Source organism: Equus caballus, chromosome 29, assembly GCF_041296265.1.
Source record: "Equus caballus isolate H_3958 breed thoroughbred chromosome 29, TB-T2T, whole genome shotgun sequence".
NCBI lineage: Eukaryota > Metazoa > Chordata > Mammalia > Perissodactyla > Equidae > Equus > Equus caballus.
In genome coordinates this window covers 20,463,753-20,487,124 of record NC_091712.1, presented here as the reverse complement: position 1 = coordinate 20,487,124, position 23,372 = coordinate 20,463,753, and the positions used below count along the sequence as shown (strand labels likewise).

General features: G+C 37.1%; 1 protein-coding gene across 5 annotated transcripts in view; it reads right to left on the bottom strand.

Moving 5' to 3' along the window:
* Nucleotides 1–23,372, bottom strand: part of MPP7 (MAGUK p55 scaffold protein 7) — a 242,308-nt gene that overhangs the window by 83,583 nt on the left and 135,353 nt on the right. For all 5 annotated transcript variants that reach the window (XM_070254737.1, XM_023632090.2, XM_070254736.1 and 2 more), the window contains 2 exons: nucleotides 6,099–6,176; nucleotides 3,562–3,642 (listed from right to left, as the gene is read on the bottom strand). In XM_070254737.1, the coding sequence (XP_070110838.1) occupies nucleotides 3,562–3,642; nucleotides 6,099–6,176 (159 nt within the window). The remainder of the gene's footprint in view (nucleotides 1–3,561; nucleotides 3,643–6,098; nucleotides 6,177–23,372) is intronic.

Sequence of the window (23,372 nt, the reverse complement as noted above, 5' to 3'; positions counted from 1 at the left end):
ACACATGATTCACAGAAGAAATAAAGTCATTAAGCATACAAAACAATGCTCATCTTCACTAATAAAGCAATGAGGATGGGGCTTCTACTTCTCTATGGTTTGAATCAAAGACACAATTAAGTCATCAAAAAAAACCTTATTTTTAAAAGTCTTTATCAAGTTACTTTGTAAAATGTAAAAATAAAAAAGTAATAAACTATTACACTTACTAAAGACAAATATCATAAGTCATTTATACAAATAAACTATTCCTTCCAACCTCATTTATGAATTTTGTTTTTTTTTTTTTTTTTACTTTTCCTGTGTGTGTCTCTCTGTCCATCTATCTCTGAAGTTGTAAATGCTTCTTATCTATTCCATGATAATGGTTCAATTTTTTTACAGGTAAATCTTGAATGTATTTGGAATTCACTCTAGTAGGGGTCTTTCTGAGTTTTCCCCAAATGTTTAACCAGTTGTCCCAACACCATGTACTAAAGTCACATCCAGCCCCGCCTGTCCCCTACTTCCTCCCGTCAATCCCCCTCATCCCTCACTAGAGCCACAATCATGTTTCACCTGAATTATTTCTACAGATGCCCAACTGGCCATCTTCCATTCAGTATCCATTCCTCCCGCCCTGCCACCAGCCCTCCATCCCACGGAACTGTTCTGTATACTACATACAGAGTGATTGTATCACATGCCTAACCTAATAATGTCAATGGCTTTCCACTGCTCTTAGGATGAAATTCAAACTTTTTAACGTGCTCACAATTGGGGTGGCCATATAATTCATCATCTAAATAAGGACACAACTGAAATTGAAAGGGAGGCTATTAATAATAAGACTGGAATTCCTGGCATAAACCAGACTAACCTGGGCAAACCAAAATTACGCCCTGCCCCCTACTCAAAGGCTCTACTGTCTGGCTCTAAACTCTTTGCCCTCCCTCTTTCACAAGGTCCTGATCAGTCACATGGAACTCATTTTACATCCTCACACTTGACAAATTATTTTCTTTATGGGACATCACATACTATTCATCATACCTAAAACATTTATTTTTCACATCCTACTGCTGACTCATCCTTCCCCTCTCTGCCCGCTTCTGGTTACCTCAAACTCAACCTTCAGGTCTCAACTTCTATGCCATTTCCTCTGGGAAGTTTTCTTCAACCTCCCCCCCGTCCTGCCCAAGTTTAGCTTTAGCACCACTCCTAAGTGTTCCACATTATTTCTCTGTGTTCCCTTTTTTACCCAATATTTCTCCTGTCATCTTCATTAATCTCAAATATTTTCTACAAGTTATATTTATGGGTCCTGGCACAGAGTAGGCATTGAATAAATATATAAGAATGAATGAACGAAGATTTGACTCTTGTGACATTTACAAATTACCAAAGAAAGTTTTAAAACATTTCAAAAGAGTTGGCAGATGTGTGAATATCTGTATTACCTTCCCATAGCGGCTAAACATTTGGTCGTATGTATCAGTGTGTATATTACTTTGGAGGTACACCTCAGCTTCTCAGTATCATGAACTAAATATTTAAAATGGTACAGCAATCTTTAAAAAGTAAATAATTACTTCCCTTATCCACTAAAAATTAAAGACAATATTCAAATTAACACCCCCAAATTACATTTTTTCACATTTTAACTATCATTTCAACTAATTTCATGTATACACATCATATTCTACTGAATATTGCTTATGTTTAAAAAAAAAAAAAGCAAATATTTTAGTTTATTCCCAGAACAAAAAGGAATGGTTAATCATATTCTGAAATAGTCTAAAACTTATTTGAGGCTGCACTTCTTAATTACCCATAAAAAGTGAGATTCAAAGTGACGGTGATTAATACAAATAATTTCACGGAAACTAATGTTAAATGTTAGATCAAAAAGGAAAGAAAGATATTTTCTTCCCAAGACTGGCTAACTAGAAATTGTCATTGCCAACTGCAACATCAAGTGTCTGGAATCTTACCCACTTCCTACACATTATTTCCTGAACATATGTCTTTCATGCTGACTTCTCACCCCTTCTTTAGTCATGCTGCTATATAAATATGAAAAATAAAATTATTCATCTATTATTTTTGCCATAATAAAGTTTAAGTATTCAATTATAAAGTTTTCTCCAACGGTCCAGTATTATACCATCTAAAATTATACCTCCCTCTAGAGCCAAATACTAGTTTCCATCCAATACCACCTCTTTATTATTAGCTATTCCATTTCAAACACCCTTGAATAGAATACCAAAATCATGTTGCTGTGGGGTTCTTTTTGGTCAGAAACATTCCCCCTTCAATTTCTAATACGCAAACCAAGATAACACTCTCAAAAAGGAGTTCAACAAGCTTCTCACAGCTAACCTCCCCTTGCCCTGGTTAATACTAGCTCCTCATGCACAGCCTAAGAACAAACAAAGAAATTTTCAGAGCCTTCTCCGGCTATGAATCTCCTTCCCGCTCTCTTATCCATCCACACACTTTGTCTTTAATGTCAGGCAACTACTCTGCTTTAATCTGATCCTATTCTTTTAAAAGTAAAATTTAATCAATCTCCTCTATACCACTACAAGTTAATTACTCTCATATTACTAATCATAGTTCATTTACTCTTCACAGCAATATATTTTATGTACTTATATTTACTTATAGGGATTAGAAATTACAGTCCATGTATGTTTTCACTGCATCTTTTATTTAACACTATCTTTCTTCTTTGAACATCACACAGAGCACAGTTCCAAAGGAGATTTTTCAAGGAAGGTGGAAACCAGTTTTTGCGTCTAGGCAGAAATATTCATTCAACAGTCTATACATGCTCAACAGAAATCACCATAATTTACCATTTTAATCACATAATTACATAATCCATATGTAATTTTGCCTCATGGAACAATATTTTACATATAATTGTAATACTGTCAAGTCCAAAATGTATAGGTTCTAGGATTTAGTGCAGTAATGACTTCAGAATTCACAGGAAAATTTCAAAATGCCTTCTGTTTAATCACCTTTGGAGGAAAAATAAGTGATAAACTTGGGAGGAAAATGGCGGAGAGAATTGAAATCTGTCTACCCATATTTTATTGGTATTTTACACCGAAAAACTGCTCTACTCTGTAAAATGGTAGGATATATTAAAACATGAATTGGGAGAGGGAGAGGACATGTAAAGGAGGAAGGGAGATGCTAAAATAATCCTATAGAAAAAGAGACAGAGTTGACGAATATGTTGGAATACCATTAATTAGCCAAGTAAAATGAACCTAAACAAAATCACTAATAGGTTTGCACCTTGTACTCTTCATTTAAACAGAAAATGACCTTGAAGCTACATTATATCTGCCAACTTAACTTCTGAGCTTCCCAATTAAAGTATTTTGTAGTTGTCACAACATTACTGGCAATTCTTTTTCCTGAATGGGATTTAGGCTATTAAAATACTGTGCACTCTTTGAAAATACATTTCCTTGAAAACTGATGCTCAAAACAAAATCCATCTGAAGTCTCAGAAAGTGCCCCTAGTTGAAGATGTTTATTACAGAAGTGACAGGTCCTCACCTTCACATTGGGTTTTGACAGTAGTTTCAACAGCTCTCTGATCTCACTGTTTAACGGCTTGTTCTGAAGCTCTTCAGCCAGCTGCAGGGAGATCACATTGACAGAGAGAACGTTAGGAAGAGCACTGCGTGAGGACTGAGAATCGATCTTGCTACTTTCCAGGGATTATGGACAACTCAGCATGAAAGATAACAGACTATCAATCATTGCTCTTCTTTTGAGGCCCTTAGTAGCCCAGATCCCAGCCCAGGCTCTCGGCTGAGCACCATGCAAGGAATCCTATCAGCCAGATCACCTTCTGATTTATTGCAATGAGGGCAAATCCCAGCACTTCATCTATGGAACGGTCTTTTGCATGCAGACAAAGGACCACTTGTAAAAAGGACTGGATCAAGCTTTGACACTGTTTAAAGGGAAAAAAAAGAAAGAAAAAAAAGAGCTTCTGAATGAGGTGGTGAAATCCACAGGGTTTCCAAAAACCCACAGTAGCTTGCTGTTAGGAGCTGGGTTAAAAAAGAAGTAGAATGCCTCTAATAGAGCAAATGGGCTGAAACTTTTATTATGTTTGCCTACACAGACTAAGACTTCTGTCAAATATAAACCAGGTTAATCAAACAATGACTTACAACAGGTTGACAGCTACTCTGGTACCAAAAGTGCTGACTGTACTTGACTACAATGATAAGAATCTCCTCTTGTTGGTTCTAGCTAAAGAAAAGGTTGAAACTTTGAACCTGCCCCTTGTTCTTCATTAAGAGATCTTCCTAGCAAATTTCTATTCAATTTTAGGCTACAGGAAGCATCACATAATTTTCATAAGAAGAAAAGCTAGACTCAAATAGAAAAAAGATTAGAATTATGAAACGTGCAGTACAAAATTCAAAATATGTACATATACTTTCATTCAAAAACCCTTCTTAAAACATTGCATAAAATTTCCATTTGCACCTAATCTTTCTACCAAGCTAAAAATAATTGTTCTCATCTCTGGAAAAGGACTTTTCTCTAAAAGAAAGATAGCATAAATTACACACAGCAAAATAAAATCAGATAAAATTGATATATTCATTGATTACATTTCAAAAAATGCTTTTACTCTTTCAAGGCAACATTTTTACAAAATTTTTAACTTTAAAGACACAAGAGGCTTTTTGCATTCTTTAGTCACTTAATATGTAACAATATTTTTTAACATCTAAATACATTGTTCTGATGAATTACAAAATGCTATGTTTTTATCATATTGACATAACAGTCTCTAATTTTTTAAAAAAGCAATATTGCCATAACATGACTGGGCTTCAATTATAAATATTTTCCCAAACGCTCAACAGCAAATGTTTTAAAACTTGTTTTTAAGACTTTCTCAAGTGGTGACTACAGCTTACTAGTAGAATTATATCTACACCTTTATTCATCTTCATTTCAAATGTTTTGTTCTGTAATAATGCAGAGGCAGGCTTCCTCATCAAACATGTATATTGAAACATTCTGTCATTTGTAATCTCTGTAGATAATGTTTAGGGACTAAACAGGACAGAGCTTGGAGAATTATTACATATGCTTTTATTTTCTAAATTAGAATAAAAAATATATATGAAATATATCAAATAAAGTCAACCTCTGAAGATGGTCAATTTTTTATTATAGATGTTATTTTTATAATAAATAAAAGTTTTATAAAATAAAAATTTTGTTAAAAAAACATGTTTTATAAATAAAACATTATTTTTATTATACTTATGGCCCTGATATTGTACTAAACTGAATTACAGTTTCTTTTATCATAACAAAATAAAAAATTGAAAATCATCAAATACGCTACAGGATATCACTGAAATCAGCCTTCACGCTAAACATATTTCTCGTCTAGCTTAGTGTCCTTTATAGTTTATCCAGGTGTGCTCTCAATTCATCCGAGTCCAAAAGTTAACAGTAAGAAACAGCAAGTTAGTTCCCTCCTCCAGATTTAAAATAAAATTATAGCTACAGGAAATTAACTACTCCATCAATGCCAAGTGCTTCTAAAATTTATTTTTTGGTTATGAAGGTAATTTGGAAAGGTCTAATATCCATAAATCATTACTATGCTTTATAATCCATTTTAAAAACAATCCTGTCTTTTTATGTATTTCATATGCCTCATTCCTCTACTACTATCTGTCATTTTTTAGTACTGTCAGCAATAGAGCTATCTCATTTGTCTTTATTTCCCCAAAGCATTCCTTCTTGACTTTCTCAGAACACTAATAGCTGACAGCTTCTCTCTCCCTATAGAGGCGCAGCCTAAAATTTCTATTACGTAGTCACCAGGGCAGAACAAGATGGTATCTACACGCAAAATTTGTAGGACAGGAAAGTGAATGGAAATCAGCATAATAGCAGCGTAAGCTCAGCGATGACAGGACTTTTGGAAGGATTTGCAACTTCTGGTTTTCACTCATAGGATCCCAGGCATCTGTCTGTGCTAGGATGAGCTCTGCGGCAGCCAGGCCTGCGGGAGCCGTGTCCCCGTGAGCTCAGAAAGGCACACTTACGTCATCGGCCAAGGCTGCCGCGCCGTGGAGGATGGGCACAGGATTCTGCTTTTCATAGTAGTGTAACTTTTCATGAATCTGGAAGAAAAGCAAATGAATGTAAGTTCACCTGCTGGTAAACAATCTGAGATATTTAAATATTTTCATCATTGTAACTAGAAGCTGATCCATTGAACATTCTAAACAAAACTTATGTTTATATAAACCTACAAATGACAAATGTGTGCATAATTCATATATTACTATTGCTAATTACTAGATAATTCATCTATTACTATTACTATATTACTACCACCCATTACATCTATTACTGTGGTCTACTGTTTATAACATGAAGTCAAATGGAAAAGAGATCTTCATCAATAGGACGCACATAATAAAAACTAAACCTTTGTTTTTCCCCCCAAATAAACATTAGCTTTATAAAATCTTTAATTTCTAAAACAGAGCTTTAATACTTCAAGCTTTACTTATAGTTTATATTCCTGCTAAAAACATAAACTGTGATTAAAGCAAAGTGATAAACTGGCAGCCACATTCCAACAGCTTGGTGTGTAATAATTGCCAGGAGCGGACAAGCTGGTGCCGTGTGGGCCCGTGGGCCAGCACTCCAGGACCACCTCACCAAGTACACGATTCCTTCTACTTATCATTATTATTTTTTTTCAAACTGTCAACTTTTCCCTCCAATTCAAATTTCTAAGAAACAAAGGGATTTCTTATCACTAGAGACATTTTTCATAACTATTTAGCTTAAATAAAACAATTCTCCACATTGTAAAACAAGTAAAATCATATTAATAAACAAAAACTTGGAAATTCATTTCCCATCAGCATTACCCAAGAAACACAAAGCCAAGAATATATCTTGATGCATTATAAGACAAACTGAGTTCCTTAACTAATCTAGTATTACAGTTAAGAAATGTAAGATGCTTTGACAAATGCACAACTGTCGGCACTTAAGTTTAATCTATTTGAGCTCTTATACAGGTCCGCTTAAAGTTTTATCCTTGAAAACTTACTTTAGCCTCTTCTTACTTATAGTTGAAGACACTGTCTCCCATTATGAATGAAAAACAGTTGCAGCTCACAATTTCCTGTTTTTAATAGGTATCAAGTAATGCACTCTTTAATTAAACTCAAAGCTAACCAAAGTTTCTTGTAAAAGTCTGGAAGATCGATTTTATTTTGATTAGCCATATGCTATTGCTAAGAGAGGATTCTGTTACCTTTTTGGCAACGTGGTACATAATGCAAAGCATCAGGGAAAGAATTGTGACACTTATGATATTACCAGAATGATCAGGGCAACATTTTTACTTAGTATCTTGGAACCTTTAAACATTTATCACATCAGAGTAATAAATAAATTTTCAGGAATACAAGCTATAAAAGGAGTAAGATTTGATTTGAGAAACTATTAAAGTGTAACATAAAACAAAGCCAACCATCCTAAGAGCCAAATTAATTTTGCTTAAATAATTATCAAGAATTAGGTCACCTCAATATGCACTATCAGAGAACACTGAACTTACTCATAAAACTCATTTAACTTTACTGCAACTGCTTGTTTAAATGTCTGCTTCTCTGCAACCATGATAGCGAGACTTATACTTATTAGGCACTTACCATGTGTCTGTATTACCTAGATAACAGTCATCAGTAGTATTAGTAACATAGTCTTCAATGAGTTTAATATTTTAATTCCTTAAGCTTCACAAGAGCACTAAGAGATAGACTGCACCATCATCCCATTTTACAGATAAAGAGACACGCAGGAGGGAAATAACTTGCAATGGTCCCACAGACAGTTAATGGCAGAGCTGGAATTTCCAACTCAGGCCCTCCAGCTCAGTGTCAGAGTTCTTCCTCACTCCGCCTGCCTACCTTCCAGACTAATCTTGTCTGCGTTTTCACTGACCTCAATCACTGCCGAATGAATACGACAGGAGGCTGGATAGATATGGGACAAACAGTAATACTGTTTTCAATGATGACAGGACTGGTGACAGCTCCTCTCCTCTCTCTTATTTTTTCTTTCCTACGGTTCCTAATTTTGCTAGATTAATTTATATAAATACTACAATTATAACCTAAAATTACATGCCCCAAATACATACATATTTCTCCACTTAATTTGTTTCTTCTGAGTGTCTTTCAAAAACAATCAACTCTTCTTTCTACATCATATTCTCTAGATGGTCCCCCGAGTGACGTAAGAGCCCACCCCCTCCCCCTGGACTTTGTCCTAGATGAAGAATTTTTTAAATGCTCTCCTAGAATTTTCAGATGCTGGCAACTCTATGCTGAGCTGTGTTTTACCTCAATACATAATTTAAAAAATTAAGTTGGTAGGAAAGTAAAAATTACTCTAAATAATTTTGAGCTGTTCACTGTTTCCAAAAATATTGATAGAAATTCTGCTTTTTATTAGTATTTATAATACCAGGGAAGAAAATTTAAAAACCAAAACGATTTTTAAATTCTAATATAATAAACAGGTAACACATACAGACTTCAACCCATAGCTGTCCAAGAGAACTTTCTGTGATGTTGAAAACGTTCTGTATCTGCTTGTCCAATACGGTTAGTCACTAACCACATGTGGTTACTGAGCACTTGAACTGTGGCTGGGGTACCTGAAGAACTGAATTTTTAATTTTATTTAATTTTAATTAATTTAAATTTAAATACCCACATGTGGCTAGTGGCTCTCATATTGGATAACACGGTATAGTTTTATATTATCCACTCTGTAATTTCCCTTTATACCCAGTGAATATACCAATTCACTCTGATAAAGTTTGGCAAATTTCCCCGAGTAGTAACATTCTGGAACCCACCAGACAAAGATATAACCAAAGATGTGGCTTAATCATCAATAGGGAAAATTAGCATCTATTACTAAATATCTATAGCCCAATCTGCAACATCTCATTTATTTTAACTAAGCATTTCCCTTTGCAGATTCAACCATGTAATATAAGCGTACTTCATTTTTGTCCCCTGACCAACAAGAAGGGAGCAAAGGTGGAAAGAGTTGGGGCCAGCCTGGTGGTGTGGTGGTGAAGCTCACGCTCTGCTTTGGCAGCCTGGGGTTCACAGGTTTGGATCCTGGGTCCAGACCTACACACTGCTCATCAGGCTATGCTGTGGCAGCCTCCCACACACAAGGCAGAGGAAGACTGGCACAGATGTTAGCTCAGGACTACTCTTCCTCAAGCAAAAGGAGGAGGACTGGCAGCAGATGTTACCTCAGGGCCAATCTCCCTCACCGAGAAAAAATAAAAGTATAAAGAGTTGTGGAAAGGAAGGAGTTAGGAGTAAAGAAGTCTGGAGAGAAGGGAAGACCCTGGTTACATTAACTTCATATGATGGAAAAATAGGCAATTATTTAAAAGTAAGATCCTAAAAAAGAATGGCATGCTAAAATATTTAAAATACACTATTAAGAAAAGAGTGCATTTCAAAATGTATATACATTATGCAATATTAAAGTGTATATGGTTGTGTCCATAAGGGTTTCTTTTCTATAACTACATTTGTGATCAGAAACAGTCAGTTAAATAAAAATCATTTCTGTATGTAACCAACTCTTACAAGAACGCTATAATTGCCTTCATTTACACACATCTTAGAAATAAATGTTTATTTTTTTAAGGAAATCTGGTGCCAATAATCTAATTTTAGTAAACATACAGTAGAAATTGTTTTAAATGAAGTATAAATAAAGCTTAACTAGTCCCAATGCAATCATTTGTTTTAAACCTCTCAATGATGTGTCGAGGTATTTAAACTGAAAAACCCAATCGTGGTTACCCGACTGATATTAAATAAACCAGAACTGTAAAACCCTTTTCCTGCCTTCTGAGTATAAAAAAAATACTGAAAATAACTGCTCCGTAGTTTGAACGTCTACTGCGTTGATTAATAGTACCCAGTGCAGAAGTGGTGTGGACGTGCACACAGACACAACACCCACCCCAACCCCGCATCTCCCTCCTCTACTTAAAACACGGGGAGGAGGTGAGTCTGAGAATTAAAAGAAGATCCGTGGGACACAATGACAGCCAAGAAGAGCTGGAAATTACACACTACGTTGTACAGGAATAAAAAAATACAAGTATTCTAATGGCTGGGATCCTCTTTAAAACCAATAATTCAATGTTTTTCCAAAAGGCAAAAAACTTTGCCTCAAGAGAAACAAGGGACAACAAAGAGAAGAAATTTAAAACTGAAACCAACAAACGGAGCAGAGGCAATAGAGCTAATTGTGAGCCCTCCTTTTCAATTTTATACCACTAATCTCTCTCTTTTGGCTAATTTTCTTGGCCAGTACCTCTAGAAAAAAACATTAATAAAACGGTAAGAGCTGACATTCTCGTTTTGTTCCTGCCTTTAATGTGCTATATTCTGGCTTTACATTGCCATAGACATATATGTTATCACGTGAAATCAGTTTCCACGCATTCTAAATTTCTCAAGAATTTTTTGAGAATGAACGTCCAGTTTCACAAAATGCTTTTCAGCATATACAAACATATTGTTTTTCCTATTTGACCAGTTAATATTTAGGTGAATTCTATTTATAGGTTTCCACATACCAACCCATCCTTGCATTCCCACAACGAACCTCACTTGGTTATGATGTATTATTATCTTAAGCTGCTGTGGAATTCCACTGGCTAATATTTTATTTAGAATTTCTGCATCAATATACATAACTGAGGCTGATATTTGTGGGGTGATTTTTGGGAAGAGTGTCCTGTCTCTATTGGGTCTTGATATCAATGTTATATTCATTTCACTATTTTTAAAACTATGGAAGCATTCTCTCTCTTTACATGCTCTGAGAACATCTAAATATCACTGGAGTGATCGCTTCTTTAAATATTTGATGGCGTTCCCCTGAGAAACCAGCTGGGTCTGACATGTTTTAGAGGGCAGCTTTATCCTCTAACTAACTTCATTTCTTCCAGTTTGTTTATAGTAATTTTTCCATTTCGGTCTTTCTCTTCTGGCGTCAGTTGCAGAAAATACTATTTCCTAGAAAATTATTCATTTTTATCTGGCTTAAAAAAATTATCTGAATCTACTTAAGAAATTTTAAAAAAGACTTTCTTAGGAGTCTGAATTTCTATTACCTACTTTTTTCTTCATTACCTTTTCTGACTTGGCATATTTGCACTTTATTTTCACCCTTCACCTCTTCATTAGTTAATGAACATTGATTTTACCATATTTTCAAAGAACCACCTTCTGGATTGATTAGTTTACCATTTTTGCTTTCTAGTATTTTATTTCTCTGTTTTTATCTTAATTCATTCCTTCTTTCTTTACATAACCCAGCCCGCCCTGCATAACACAGAAGTTACATGCATCACACAAATTATCGGAAAACAAAAGAAAAGGCAAACTACTCTAATTGGAGTTTTATTTGCTCATAAAATACTGACTAAAATAAACACTCATTCTAGGAGAAACATACTCAGAGTCAATTTGGAAGTAAAATGTGGCAGGACTGCAAATGATTCTAACCTTTCTATTTAGAAAGGTTACCTGGGGAAGAGGTGAGAGGACACACATCATAAAAAGGGAAAACTTCATGTGACTACTTAAGGCAAATTCAAATATTTGTCCCTGTTTCACTCACTATTCATTCGCTGAGCAGCTGAGAAGGAAGAGGTTTTTGTCTAGTACTCACATAGGAGTACTGAAGTACAGGACAAGAACATCCAGACCACCTGTGCTACATGTGACACTGAGGTGATGAAGGACCAGCTATCCAGAGTCAAGTATAAAATGAGAAATGAAATAATGTACTTTCCTCCCCCTTGTTTCATCTTTGCCTTCCATTCATGTGCTGCTATTCCCTATCCTAATGTAATAAAGAGATTTTCCTGTGACTTTTTTTTTTTTTTAAGTTTTACAATTTTGCATACTGAAGTCTTAACTCACACCCAGGAAGAGCTCTCAGAATCTTTTTATTTATTTATTTATTTTGCTGAGGAAGATTGGCTGTGAGCTAACATCTGTGTTGATCTTCCTCTATTTTATGGCAGACGCCACCACAGCTTGATGGCTCGATGAACGGTGGTGGAGACCCAAAGCTGCGAACCCTGGGCCACTGAAGCAGAGCACACGAACTTAAGCACTACACCACTGGGCCAGCCCAAACTCGTCTTATCTTTTTAAAAAGGATAACACCATTTAACCTTTTCCTACTGATATGTAATACTACTTGTTATTTATCAGACTCCCACATACAAGTGTCTGTATCTGGGCTCTCTATTCTGTTCCTTGATTTGTCTCTCTGGGCCAACACCATTATGATATTTCTATCTACACCTCTGGTATCTAGTAAGGCAAAACTTCTTAGCCCCTTATTCTTCCACAGCCTTCTAGGATCCCATATTCCATGAAAACCAAGCTGGTGTGTCTTAACCTTGTTATCTCTCTGCATTCTAGGAATTTTCCTGAAATCTATCTTGCAATTCACTTTGCTCTCTTCAACACTGTCTAATCTCTGAGGAATCTATCCAGAGTGTTTTGGTTGATTTTTTTTTTTTTTTAATGACTATACTTTCTATTCTTGTGGTTCAAATATGGTTCTTTTTGTAATCTTTCTGTTTTCTTTTCCTGGCACCTAGTGTTTTTCTTCTAACGACTGAAGCCTTCTTTTATGTCTTATATCATTTTAAACATAGTTATTTTATAGGCTATAAGGCTGTCTCATTATGTAGAGTGCTTAGGTTTTAATCTTACTATTTGCAGTGGCTACTGACTGGAGCTGAAGGTAGATTTTCCCCAAATGTGTTGTAATTTGGGGTTGTTAGTAAATCTTTAGGGGGGCATCACAAGAGGGAATTCCAGGTTGATGGTATATCTTTTCAGAAATAATTTTATCTAGTATTTTCCTCCAATGGGTGACCTTGAAGTATCACCAGCCACTTTGCTAATTTTATAGTTTAGGACTCCTGGAGTTTATGGATGAAAAAACTGAAGCCATGGACCAACCAGTTCATGGTTACAATTCTTAAACTAGACTTTCTTCTGTTTCTAGCTAATCCCAGGGAGACAGACTAGATTCTTAGCCACCTCCCTAAAAAAGCAGTTGGAACTTTCTCATCTTCCCAATCACTAACAGAGTAACCCTAAAAAAGGAGCCATTTTGTGTGTGTGTGTCAGTACGAATTCCCCACTTTACCTGGCGTAAATGTTAGGAGAGCGACCCCACCTCCACCCCGGCCCACTCCTCCAACACAGCTGCAACAGAAGTTGAAGCAGTTACCAGTACAGCAATCAGTGTCCTCTTCACTTGTAAAACAGATGCATTTCCCTTACTTTCTTACAACCTTAGTAATGTATGAAAAAGAATGGTTGCAATTACCCAGAATTTCTAGGTATTTATTGTAGGAACTAGAAGGCTGGGTTGGTTATTTAATGTAAATTAATTTTGGCTTCTAACAGGGAGCATCCAGTTCCCTTGGTTGGCAATATCATTATAAAGGAGAAAATAGTCACTTTTTACTTCTAGGAAGAGAGTCCAGGTACCTTTATATTTGAGCTCTCAGGAGTTTTTCTGTTCACCTGGCTTGTGAGATCCATTTTAGTCAGTGTCTCTATCTGATCTCAATGTATTTTTTTCCTCAAGTTGAAAATAATAGTTCATCTGATTTAGAATCACTTTTTCAGAGTTAAAACACAGATCTTTATAAAGCTTTTGTCTTTAGACGTTCCTCTGTATGATGCAGGATTTGAGTGTACTGTGCTCACAAGCACAGTTACTAAACAAAGATTTGAGGCTGTTACTTTCCTCAAGCAACACAGCCACAAGGAACCAAAGAAAAGCCTTTCCATAGCAAACCATTGGGAGCAACTGGTACTTTCCCTGCAAATCAGGCCAGGGTGTTTGCAATATCTCTACGGAGATGAGTAATTCTTATAAGGGACATGGCCATAAAGTGGTTATAAGCATTAAAAACGGTTTTGAGGCTTAAGTTAAATTATAAGAGGCAATAAACCATCAAGCTCTTGATTGAGTTGACTATGTAGTGATTCTATTTGAAATCACGTCCCAGAGCCTTCCCTGCAGATAAGATTCCTTTAGTTCCTAGAACAATATTCTAGATAAAGTAGTCAGGGCATTAGACATTTCTTTGGAATGTTTAGCAACTCAACAAAAACTGAACTTGAATTATCCAATCCAGAAGTAAATAAACTGTCCTATTTTGAAACAATTGGTGCATACACCTTTCACTCCCCTCACAGAAGAATGATCAGATTTGCCATGAAAAAAAAAATCTATATTCAATAATCACTGAAGAACTGAGGACTGTTAAATTTTTACCAGGGTGATGGTGGATGTTATGACAAATGGCAAATGGGTTGATTCGATATCATGGAACTCAGACAGGTTTCACTAAACAAGTAGCGATCAATGGTGCTATACACTTGCCTGTAGTTTACATTTTAACAAGTAAGAACTGTAATTACAGCTTGAAAAGAAGGTCTTTTAGTCACAAAAGATGGAACGAGCTATATTAAAAGTGACAAATTGCATATCTAGGGTCTATGGCTAGGAGTCCATGGATGGCTCTCGGCAGCTCATGGCATCCTGGAAACTGTCTACAAACTGTTTGCATGTATTTTTCTAGGAAAATAATCCAAAGTTTCACCAAAAACTCAAAGGGGTCTATGATCCCAAGAAAAGTTAAAAACTATTGTTTTGGGTTCCAAATACTGATGGATAATCATACCAAGAGGTTTAGACTTTATCCAATTAAATAAAAATAAAATAAAAAGACATTAAAGAGGAGACAAAAGGCCCTACTTGTGCTTCCCTCTATTTTCCTTGCAGAGATGGGGAAAGAGGAAGGGAGTGGAAACAAGAAGCCAGTTAAGAGGACATCGCTCTAGTGGCAAGAAATTCCAAAGGACTGGTCACTGCTCAGCACAGGTTATTTCTGAGGCTCCTCAGGTTTTCTGTCCTTTTGTGCAGCAAGTCTGATGGAGTCCATCTCCTCTTAGCAGCCACCACTACTGCCTCTACCCCAAGCCTGCTGTAAAATGGAATATGCTCTCTGCAGCTATTGTCTTCCTTGCTGCCTCCAAAGATAAGCATACAGGCCCACTATGCTTTAGAGATTTTACTGCTATCCACCTGGGGACAAGGACAAGGACAAAGGAAAGTAAATATGGAGAATTTATAACATTTTCACGGTTTTTAAAAATAAATTATCAACATAATTTATTAAGAGCCTTGAATTCAAATATATGCAAGTTTAAATCCTAGTTCTGCCCCTTACTTGCCATTAGACAACTTACTTAACTTTTGCAATGGACTGAGTGTTTATGTTCCTCCCAAAATTCACATGTTGAAACCTATTCCCCCAATGTCATGGTTGGTATTAGGAGGCAGGTCATTTGGGAGGTGATTAGGAGATGAGGGCAGAGCCCGCATGGATGAAATTAGTGCCCTTATAAAAGAGACACCAGAGGGTTCCCTCCCCTCTTCTACCACGTGAGGACACAGCAAAAAGATGGCCACCTATGAACTAGGAAGCAGGCTCTCACCGGACATGGAACCTGCTGGTGCCTTGATCTTGGACTTCTCAGCCTTCAGATCTATGAGAAATACATTTCTGTTGTTTATAAGCCACCCAGTCTATGGTATTCTGTTAAAGTAGCCTAAACGGACTAAGATGATAACCTTCTCAAGCTTAGCTTCTTCGTATAATAGTACCTACTGTACAGGACTATTGTGAAGATTAAAGTGACCATTAAAAGAGCTTCACACTGTCTCTAGAAAATGGAAAATGTCCCCCAAATGGTAGTTTATGTCCTGATTCTCCCTAATACCCCCCACTGTTATTCCTAGTGCAAAGATATATTAGTTTCCTCTTGACTACATCATATCGCATATATATAAGATACAACTGATGCCTACAGATAAAATCAAAGTAGAACTGGTACCATCTATGCTCAAGGAGAGAATGTGCATTTCTGAAGGACACTAAACTAAATGTCATCCCCTTTGACATTTCTTCTAAAATAGTCAAAGTAAAAGAAGAAAAGGACCTAAATGAAGGCAGTGGCTGCAGGGTTAAGAAAGCCTGGGTGGACACAAAAAAGGTAGAAATTAATTTTGACCACAGCAAGTGGGAAATGATGGAGAGAGTACAAGATTAGGCTATGAACATCAGAATGAGATTTCCAGGAAGAACATGGTTTGTTATGAAAAATCTAGATCTATGTGTTTATTAACATGTGCAGAAAGGACCTGTCTTAAAACAACCATCACTTTAGTTGCCTATTCCCAAAGAAGAAAGTTCTATCTTTGGGGAGAAGAATGAAATCTTCACACAGGAAAAAGTGTAGCAGCTGAATGGAAGGGTTCTTAGAAAAAAGAGTAACTATCAGAATGATTTCAAAGATCATAAAGCTAGCTATCATTGTTGTCAGCTATCATCTCCCCATAGGAATTTAAAGACCCTTTGCCCACAATCCCAAATTCCGTTGAAGTTAATGAGGAAACACATAATTTTGAGATGAGCTAGGATCTGGTTAGGGAATGTGGAGTGCATTACGACGTGACTGTGTGGAAAATGAGTGTCAGACAGGAACCAGACTTCACTCCCAGTGGAAATATCCAGCAATCATAAATTGGTTGTCACTTCCTAATTCAAATCTTTCAATGGCTTGCCATTGCACTCGAGATTAAGGGTATGCTTGCCAATGCACTTAGAAATTCACTTAGTCCTGCATGACCTAGCCCCATAGGGTTCTATCTCAAGCCACTCTCCTCACCAAGTTCCAACCACAGGGACCTTACGTTAGTTCCTCAAGCCAACAGGGTCCCTCCTACATCAAGGCATTCTCTCTGCCTCCAATGCTCCTCAGTCTTGGGGGGCCCACAATCATCTTTGGGTCTCAGCTCAAATGTTATTTATACAAAGATGCATTCCCTAAAAGTCCAATCAAAATTAGTACTCCCTCATTATTAGTTCTGATCGCTCCCTATTCTTTTTGTTCATCACCCTTATCAGACTTCATATTAGTAGATTTACTATATTTATCTGCTTAGACCTGTCCCCACTAGGTAATGAAATTCACAGACGAGGGAAATGCCCCTGGAGTTTCCACTATAGCTATAGCACACAGCGCAATCCCTCTCACAAAATAGAAGCTCAAAAGTTATAATCATTAATAATTAACGGTGAATGAATCTCGCAATCTCAGACAGCTAGTTACCATTCTGCAATCATAGTTTAAGAGGATGGTGTGTGTAACTTTTTTCTTCTTGCCCCCAAACTGACGACTAGTGCCCAAAGCTGAAAAAAAGAGAAGTGTTGAGTCACATGGTCTAAGGAAAATTTCTGACAGCTGGAAATCTACACCCGTCTAGAGCTCAAGAGACGGCTGAAATGTAATAATCAACCACCCCCATCATGCCATCCACCACTTCCCAGTGTGTGTATGTATTTAGTATATGTGTGTGTATGTATATGTGTGTGTGTATATATATATATATATACGGACAAAAGACAGAAAAATTGTCTGATCAACATAGGAAAAGACAAAAACAGGAGTAAGGAGTCTATAGCCTAGTGAAGAGTAGGGTAAAAAAGGCAAGTCTCTCAGAGAACCCCTCACAGAGAATGTAAGTGCAGATGAGAAGACTGAAAGATATTCTCTAACTCAGGCAGCAGACTAGCTGACTTACCCTTTGTGTCTATCTAATCACGGGGAGAAGGGCAACAAGGAGAGACTGCAGAATAAAGAAGGGGTTAGGGGCAGACTATTGCTCGGCCTACAAATGATGCGTGAGTTTCCTCGTTAGCTGGACTTGAGCCATCTTGCTCAGAATCCAGCCAACCGCACCGTCAAAGGCTTTGGGTTGCACCAACTCTGTACCCCGGGACAGACTCAACATTTGTGCACTTAGCACAGAGGTAAGGATGCCAGTAAGCGTTAGCCTGTGAGGAAGTAACAATGAGGATAATTAAGTAAAAACTATTGTTTCTTTCCCCTTTTTTCTTCCAGCCCGAACAAACTAGAAGAACTGGACCTCCTCCAGAAATAAACCAGTCCATCCCCCAAGGTGTGTGAGTGGGGGAGGGGGAGCAGTAAGGGATAAAAGAATGTATTATGCACCATCCTCGTGCCAACTCCGCTACTCCTGGCTGGCACTAGGAAGCAAAAGAAAAAAGAAATAAATGGGACTTCATCAGATTAAAGAGTTTCCCGCAAGGCAAAGGAAACCAGGGACAAAACGAAAAGACAACCCACCAAAGAAAATATTTGCAAATTACATATCCGACAAGGGGTTAATCTCAAAAATATATAAACAACTCACACAACAACAAAAAAACAACCCCATCAAAAAATAGGCAGAGGATCTGAAGAGACATTTTTCCAAAGAAGGTATACAGATGGCCAACAGGCACATGAAAAAATATTCAACATCACTAATCATCAGGGAAAGGCACATCAAAACTACAACGGGATATCACCTTACAACTGTTAGAATGGCTATAATCACCAAGACAAAAAATAACAAATGTTGGAGAGGTTGTGGAGAAAAGGGAACCCTCATACACTTCTAGTGGGAATGCAAACTGGTTCAGCCACTATGGAAAACAGTATGGAGATTTCTTAAAAAATTAAAAATAGAAATACCACATGACCCAGGTATCCCACTACTGGGTATTTATCCAAAGAACTTGAAATCAACAATTCAAAGAGACTTATGCACCCCCACATTCATTGCAGCATTATTCACAATAGCCAAGACGTGGAAGCAACCCAAGTGCCCATCAACTGATGAAAGGATAAAGAAGACGTGATGTGAAATACTATTCAGTCATAAAAAAAGACAAAATCATCCCATTTGCAACAACATGGATGGACCTTGAGGGTATTATGTTAAGTAAGATAAGCCAGACAGAGAAAGACAAACACTGCATGATTTCACTCATATGTGGAAGATTAACCACATGGACGAAGAGAGTAGATAAGTGGTTGCTAGAGGGGAAGGGGGTTGGGGGGTGGGCATAAAGGGGTAAAGGGGCACATTCATATGGTGAATGACAAATAATAACATACAACTGAAATTTCACGTTATAAACTATTATGACCTCAATAAAACAAAAAAAGAAAATAACCAGATATGAACAAAAAAAAATGTAAACTAATGAAGTTAATGAAAGCCAGAAGCAAGAAAGAAAGGAAAATTTTTGTATATGCTACTTCTAACTTTTATTCCTTTTTTTTTTATAGGTAAGGAAGATTGGCCCTGAGCTAACATCTGTTGCCAATCTTCCTCTTTTTTTTCCTCCCCAAACCCCAGTACATAGTTGTATATGCCAGTTGTAACTCATTCTAGTTCTTCTATGTGGGATGCTGCCACAACACAGCTTGATGAGTGGTGTGTAGGTCTGTGCCCAGGAGTCAAATCAGTGAACCCCAGACCTGGATGTGGAGCACACAAACTTAACCACTTGGTCACAGGGCTGGCACACTTCCTTTTTTAGCCTCCGAATGCTATGCTGTGGCAAAAGTCCATTTTCCTTACGGTTTTACATTTTAATAGCTGAAGAAAAAAGTTTCTGGCTAGGCTTGGTGGCAATATGTGCAGGAGGCCCAAGTGTGGGGTCCATGACATTTCAAGTGAGGCCAGAGATTTTAAAAAGTAAAGGAATGTTATCTCATTGGAAAGAGAAACTATAATTTAGCTGGGTCTTCTTTACGCATATACTGATCCTTTTTAACAGGGATGTTGTTAAAAGATTACGCTTGGGACCAAACTCTTTAAGCACACTGTATTAAGCATGCTGTATTAGCAGGTGACAGAAGTATTTTATGGAATCCTCCGATAAACGAATCATTGGTAAGACACACACATCCTCTGTGTAAATGTGGATTACAATTATCATACGCTTGCATTGCACTTCTAGAGTTCTGTTTATTCTTTCCATATAGCAGACTTTCTATAGTTTTGTCACGTCTTTCCTTTCTCGCTTGTCTTACTTTTTGCTCATCTCATGGTCCAAAAAGAGGCTCGTGGGAAAGACAGTAAGGGGAGGGTGGCTGGCCTCTCTGTTTCATACGGTTATTCAAGTACCAACATCTTTCCATCTAAGTGGCTGCACTTTCCACTTAATCCTTCAAGACCTACCCTGGACACACTCTATAATTTTGCCGAAGCAGCAGTCATCACCATCCCAGCAGCGCAAGAGAGCATGTGCTAACATCTTTGCAAATTTCACACACTGCCAGAACTGCAATGATGCAATGTACTTTCATTGGCCCACAGAGAGGATGATGTCACGGGCTTTGGCAGCCCAGTTTCGTGAAGTTGCGAGATACCAAATCAAACTGTCCTGTGAATTTCAAGGGTATATTTCACCAAAATGTAAGTTAGGACCTCAACATACCATGGATAATTTTTTTTAATATAGTAGAAATAAATACATCACTAGGTAAAATTTGTGATTTAGAAACAGATACTGTTGGAACTATATGAAAACCTAAAAAAAACCTAGACATTATTCAATCCTCTCCCGCTTCTGATTTATATAGGAAGGTTAAAAGCTCTGTGCAGCACACGCACAAATCTTATTTCATTCTGGACTCTTGCTCTGCCCTAGACAAATGCATAGTGTATTTCTACTTCTGCCAAAGCAGCTACTGTGGCGGTATCGAGATGCTAGTATACCAACTCAGGTGATGTGGGTATAATAATTATTTCCCAATGAGAGGTAGGAGAAAGCTGCTTTTCCAGCTAAGATGAAATAATGCTTTTCATCAAGTTCCAAAGAAGAAAAATAAATCTAATAAAACATTAAGGAACGCAATATTTAAAAAAAAAAAAAACTTTCTGAGTTCTAGATATTGTACCAATGATACTACTGGTTGCTCCTCACGTATCTAACTATTTTTGCCAAAAAATGAGTCAGACTAGCAATACATTAGTCTAATTCTCTACATTCTTCTTCTGATCACTACCAACTTTAATACTTCATTCAAATAGTTATTTATTTTGTTGAATGAATGAACATGGCATTTCCTAATTATTATTAATAATTACACCACCAACAAACACTGAGTGCTTACAGTTCTAGGTGCTTCACCTACATTAGCCCCTTTAATGTTTTCAATAATCCTATAAGCATTATGATTTCTCACATTATGGATGGTCTGTATATCATTAGGTCTGGTTAAAGGGCAATACAATTTTTAAATCATTTTTAAAAAATAAATATAAGCCAAAGGAAGGCAACACCGTGGCAGAAGCTCAAAAAGAGGGAATCACCAGACCAGGGAGAAACTGCTGGAAGCAGAAGCAGAGCGAGCAGGGCAGGGACATCAGAGGTACAGGAGAGAGAAGGTTCAGATCAAACGCATGAGGAAACCAGACAGGGCAGATCTGATAAAAGAATAAAATGGTACCTACACTGAGAGAGCCTTTTTTTTAAATTAATATTTCACAGTAACAGATAAGGAAGCAATCGCAGGCACAAATCTCAAAAGGCTACCCTCGAATGTCGCCAACTTCACACAGCTACTCCCTCCCATCCTCCTAAAAGTACAGGGACACTCGCTTCACTCGAGCGTGGAGAAATACTAGAAGAACAAAAAGAATTAATAACACACGGAAACACGATGAAGACGCCAGAAAAATATGACCAGAAAGCAGATGAAACTGTAACCTAATATTTTAAATCGAGTTAACGGAAATAAAGAAAATACTGGAAGCTATTAGAAAACAGCATGATGAGAATTAGAAAAGGCTCAGAAATGAGATGATTAGAAAACAGGATGATTTGAAGAGAGCTGGAATGTGTTAGAGAAATTTCTTTAGTAATAAAGACTAATCTAGAAGCAACATAAGAGCAGAGAGACATGGAAAGTTCAGTAGGGGAAATAAACGATAGAATGAATAAAACTGAAATTGTAATGAAAAACAGAATTCATGGGGAAAGAGACGAAGAAACCCATTATTATAAGGCTCATTCAACAACGGTCCTAGACTGAACAATAAGGCATAAATAAATAAAATAGACAGATAGAAAAATAGGTAGTATAAGGATTATAATGGAAGAAATCAAACTGCCATTATTAACAAATTTAAAAGAAATCTACAGACAAACTAATCAAATTTCTAAGTGAATTTAGCAAATTGCAGGGTATCAGGACACTATACTGCATCAATCTATTTCTATGTATCAGCAGCAAACGATTAAAAATATTTTTAATACCTAGGAAAAACCCTAATTAATAAACTATTACTGAGAGAAATTAAAAACCTAAACAAATGGAAAGATATATACCATACCTGTGAACTCTAAGAATCAACATTTGTAAAGATATCCATTCTACCCAAATTGAACTATGAATCCAACCCAGTAACGATCAAAACTGCCATAGATTTTCTATACTTAAGTAAGACAATGTGCCACTGAAGGACAGAACAACAGAAAAGAAGAGAGCCCAGAAGCAGACCCATGCATATATGGACACGAGAGGAGGGCGCAGTTTAGAGCAGTGGGGAAAGGATGGCCTTTCCTGAAATGGATTCCTACCTTACACCACATACAGAAATCAACTCAAGGTAGACTGTGGATCTATGTGAAAGGTAAAATCATAAAGCTTCTGGAAGCCAATACACCAAAATACCTCACGATCTTGAAGTACGCACAGTTTTCCCAAACAGGACACCAAAGCACTAATCATAATGAACGACATTACCAAACCGTACTATGTTACAGCTGGGAACTTCCACTCATCAAGACCCACTTAAAAGAAAAGCCACAGAGTGGTAGAAGAAATTCCTAACACACAGAACCAGCAAAGAGCTTGATCCACAGCCAAGCACTACAAAGCATCCATCAGGAACTCCTACAAATCAGCGAGGAAAAGATGACCTAAAAGAAAACTGGGCAGAAGACTTGAACACGCACTTCATTAAAAAAGATATCCAGGGGCTGGCCCGGTGGCATTGTGGTAAGTTCACGCACTCCGCTTCAGGGGCCCAAGCTTCACAGGTTCGGATCCCAGGCACAGACCTATGCACCGCTCATCAAGTCATGCTGTGGAGGCATCCCACATACAAAACAGAGGAAGACTGGCACAGATGTTAGCTCAAGGACAATCTTCCTCAAGTAAAAAGAGGGAAATTGGCAACAGATGTTAGCTCGGGGCCAATCTTCCTCACCAAAGCAAAACAAAACAAAACAAACATATATATCCAAATGGCCAATAAACATA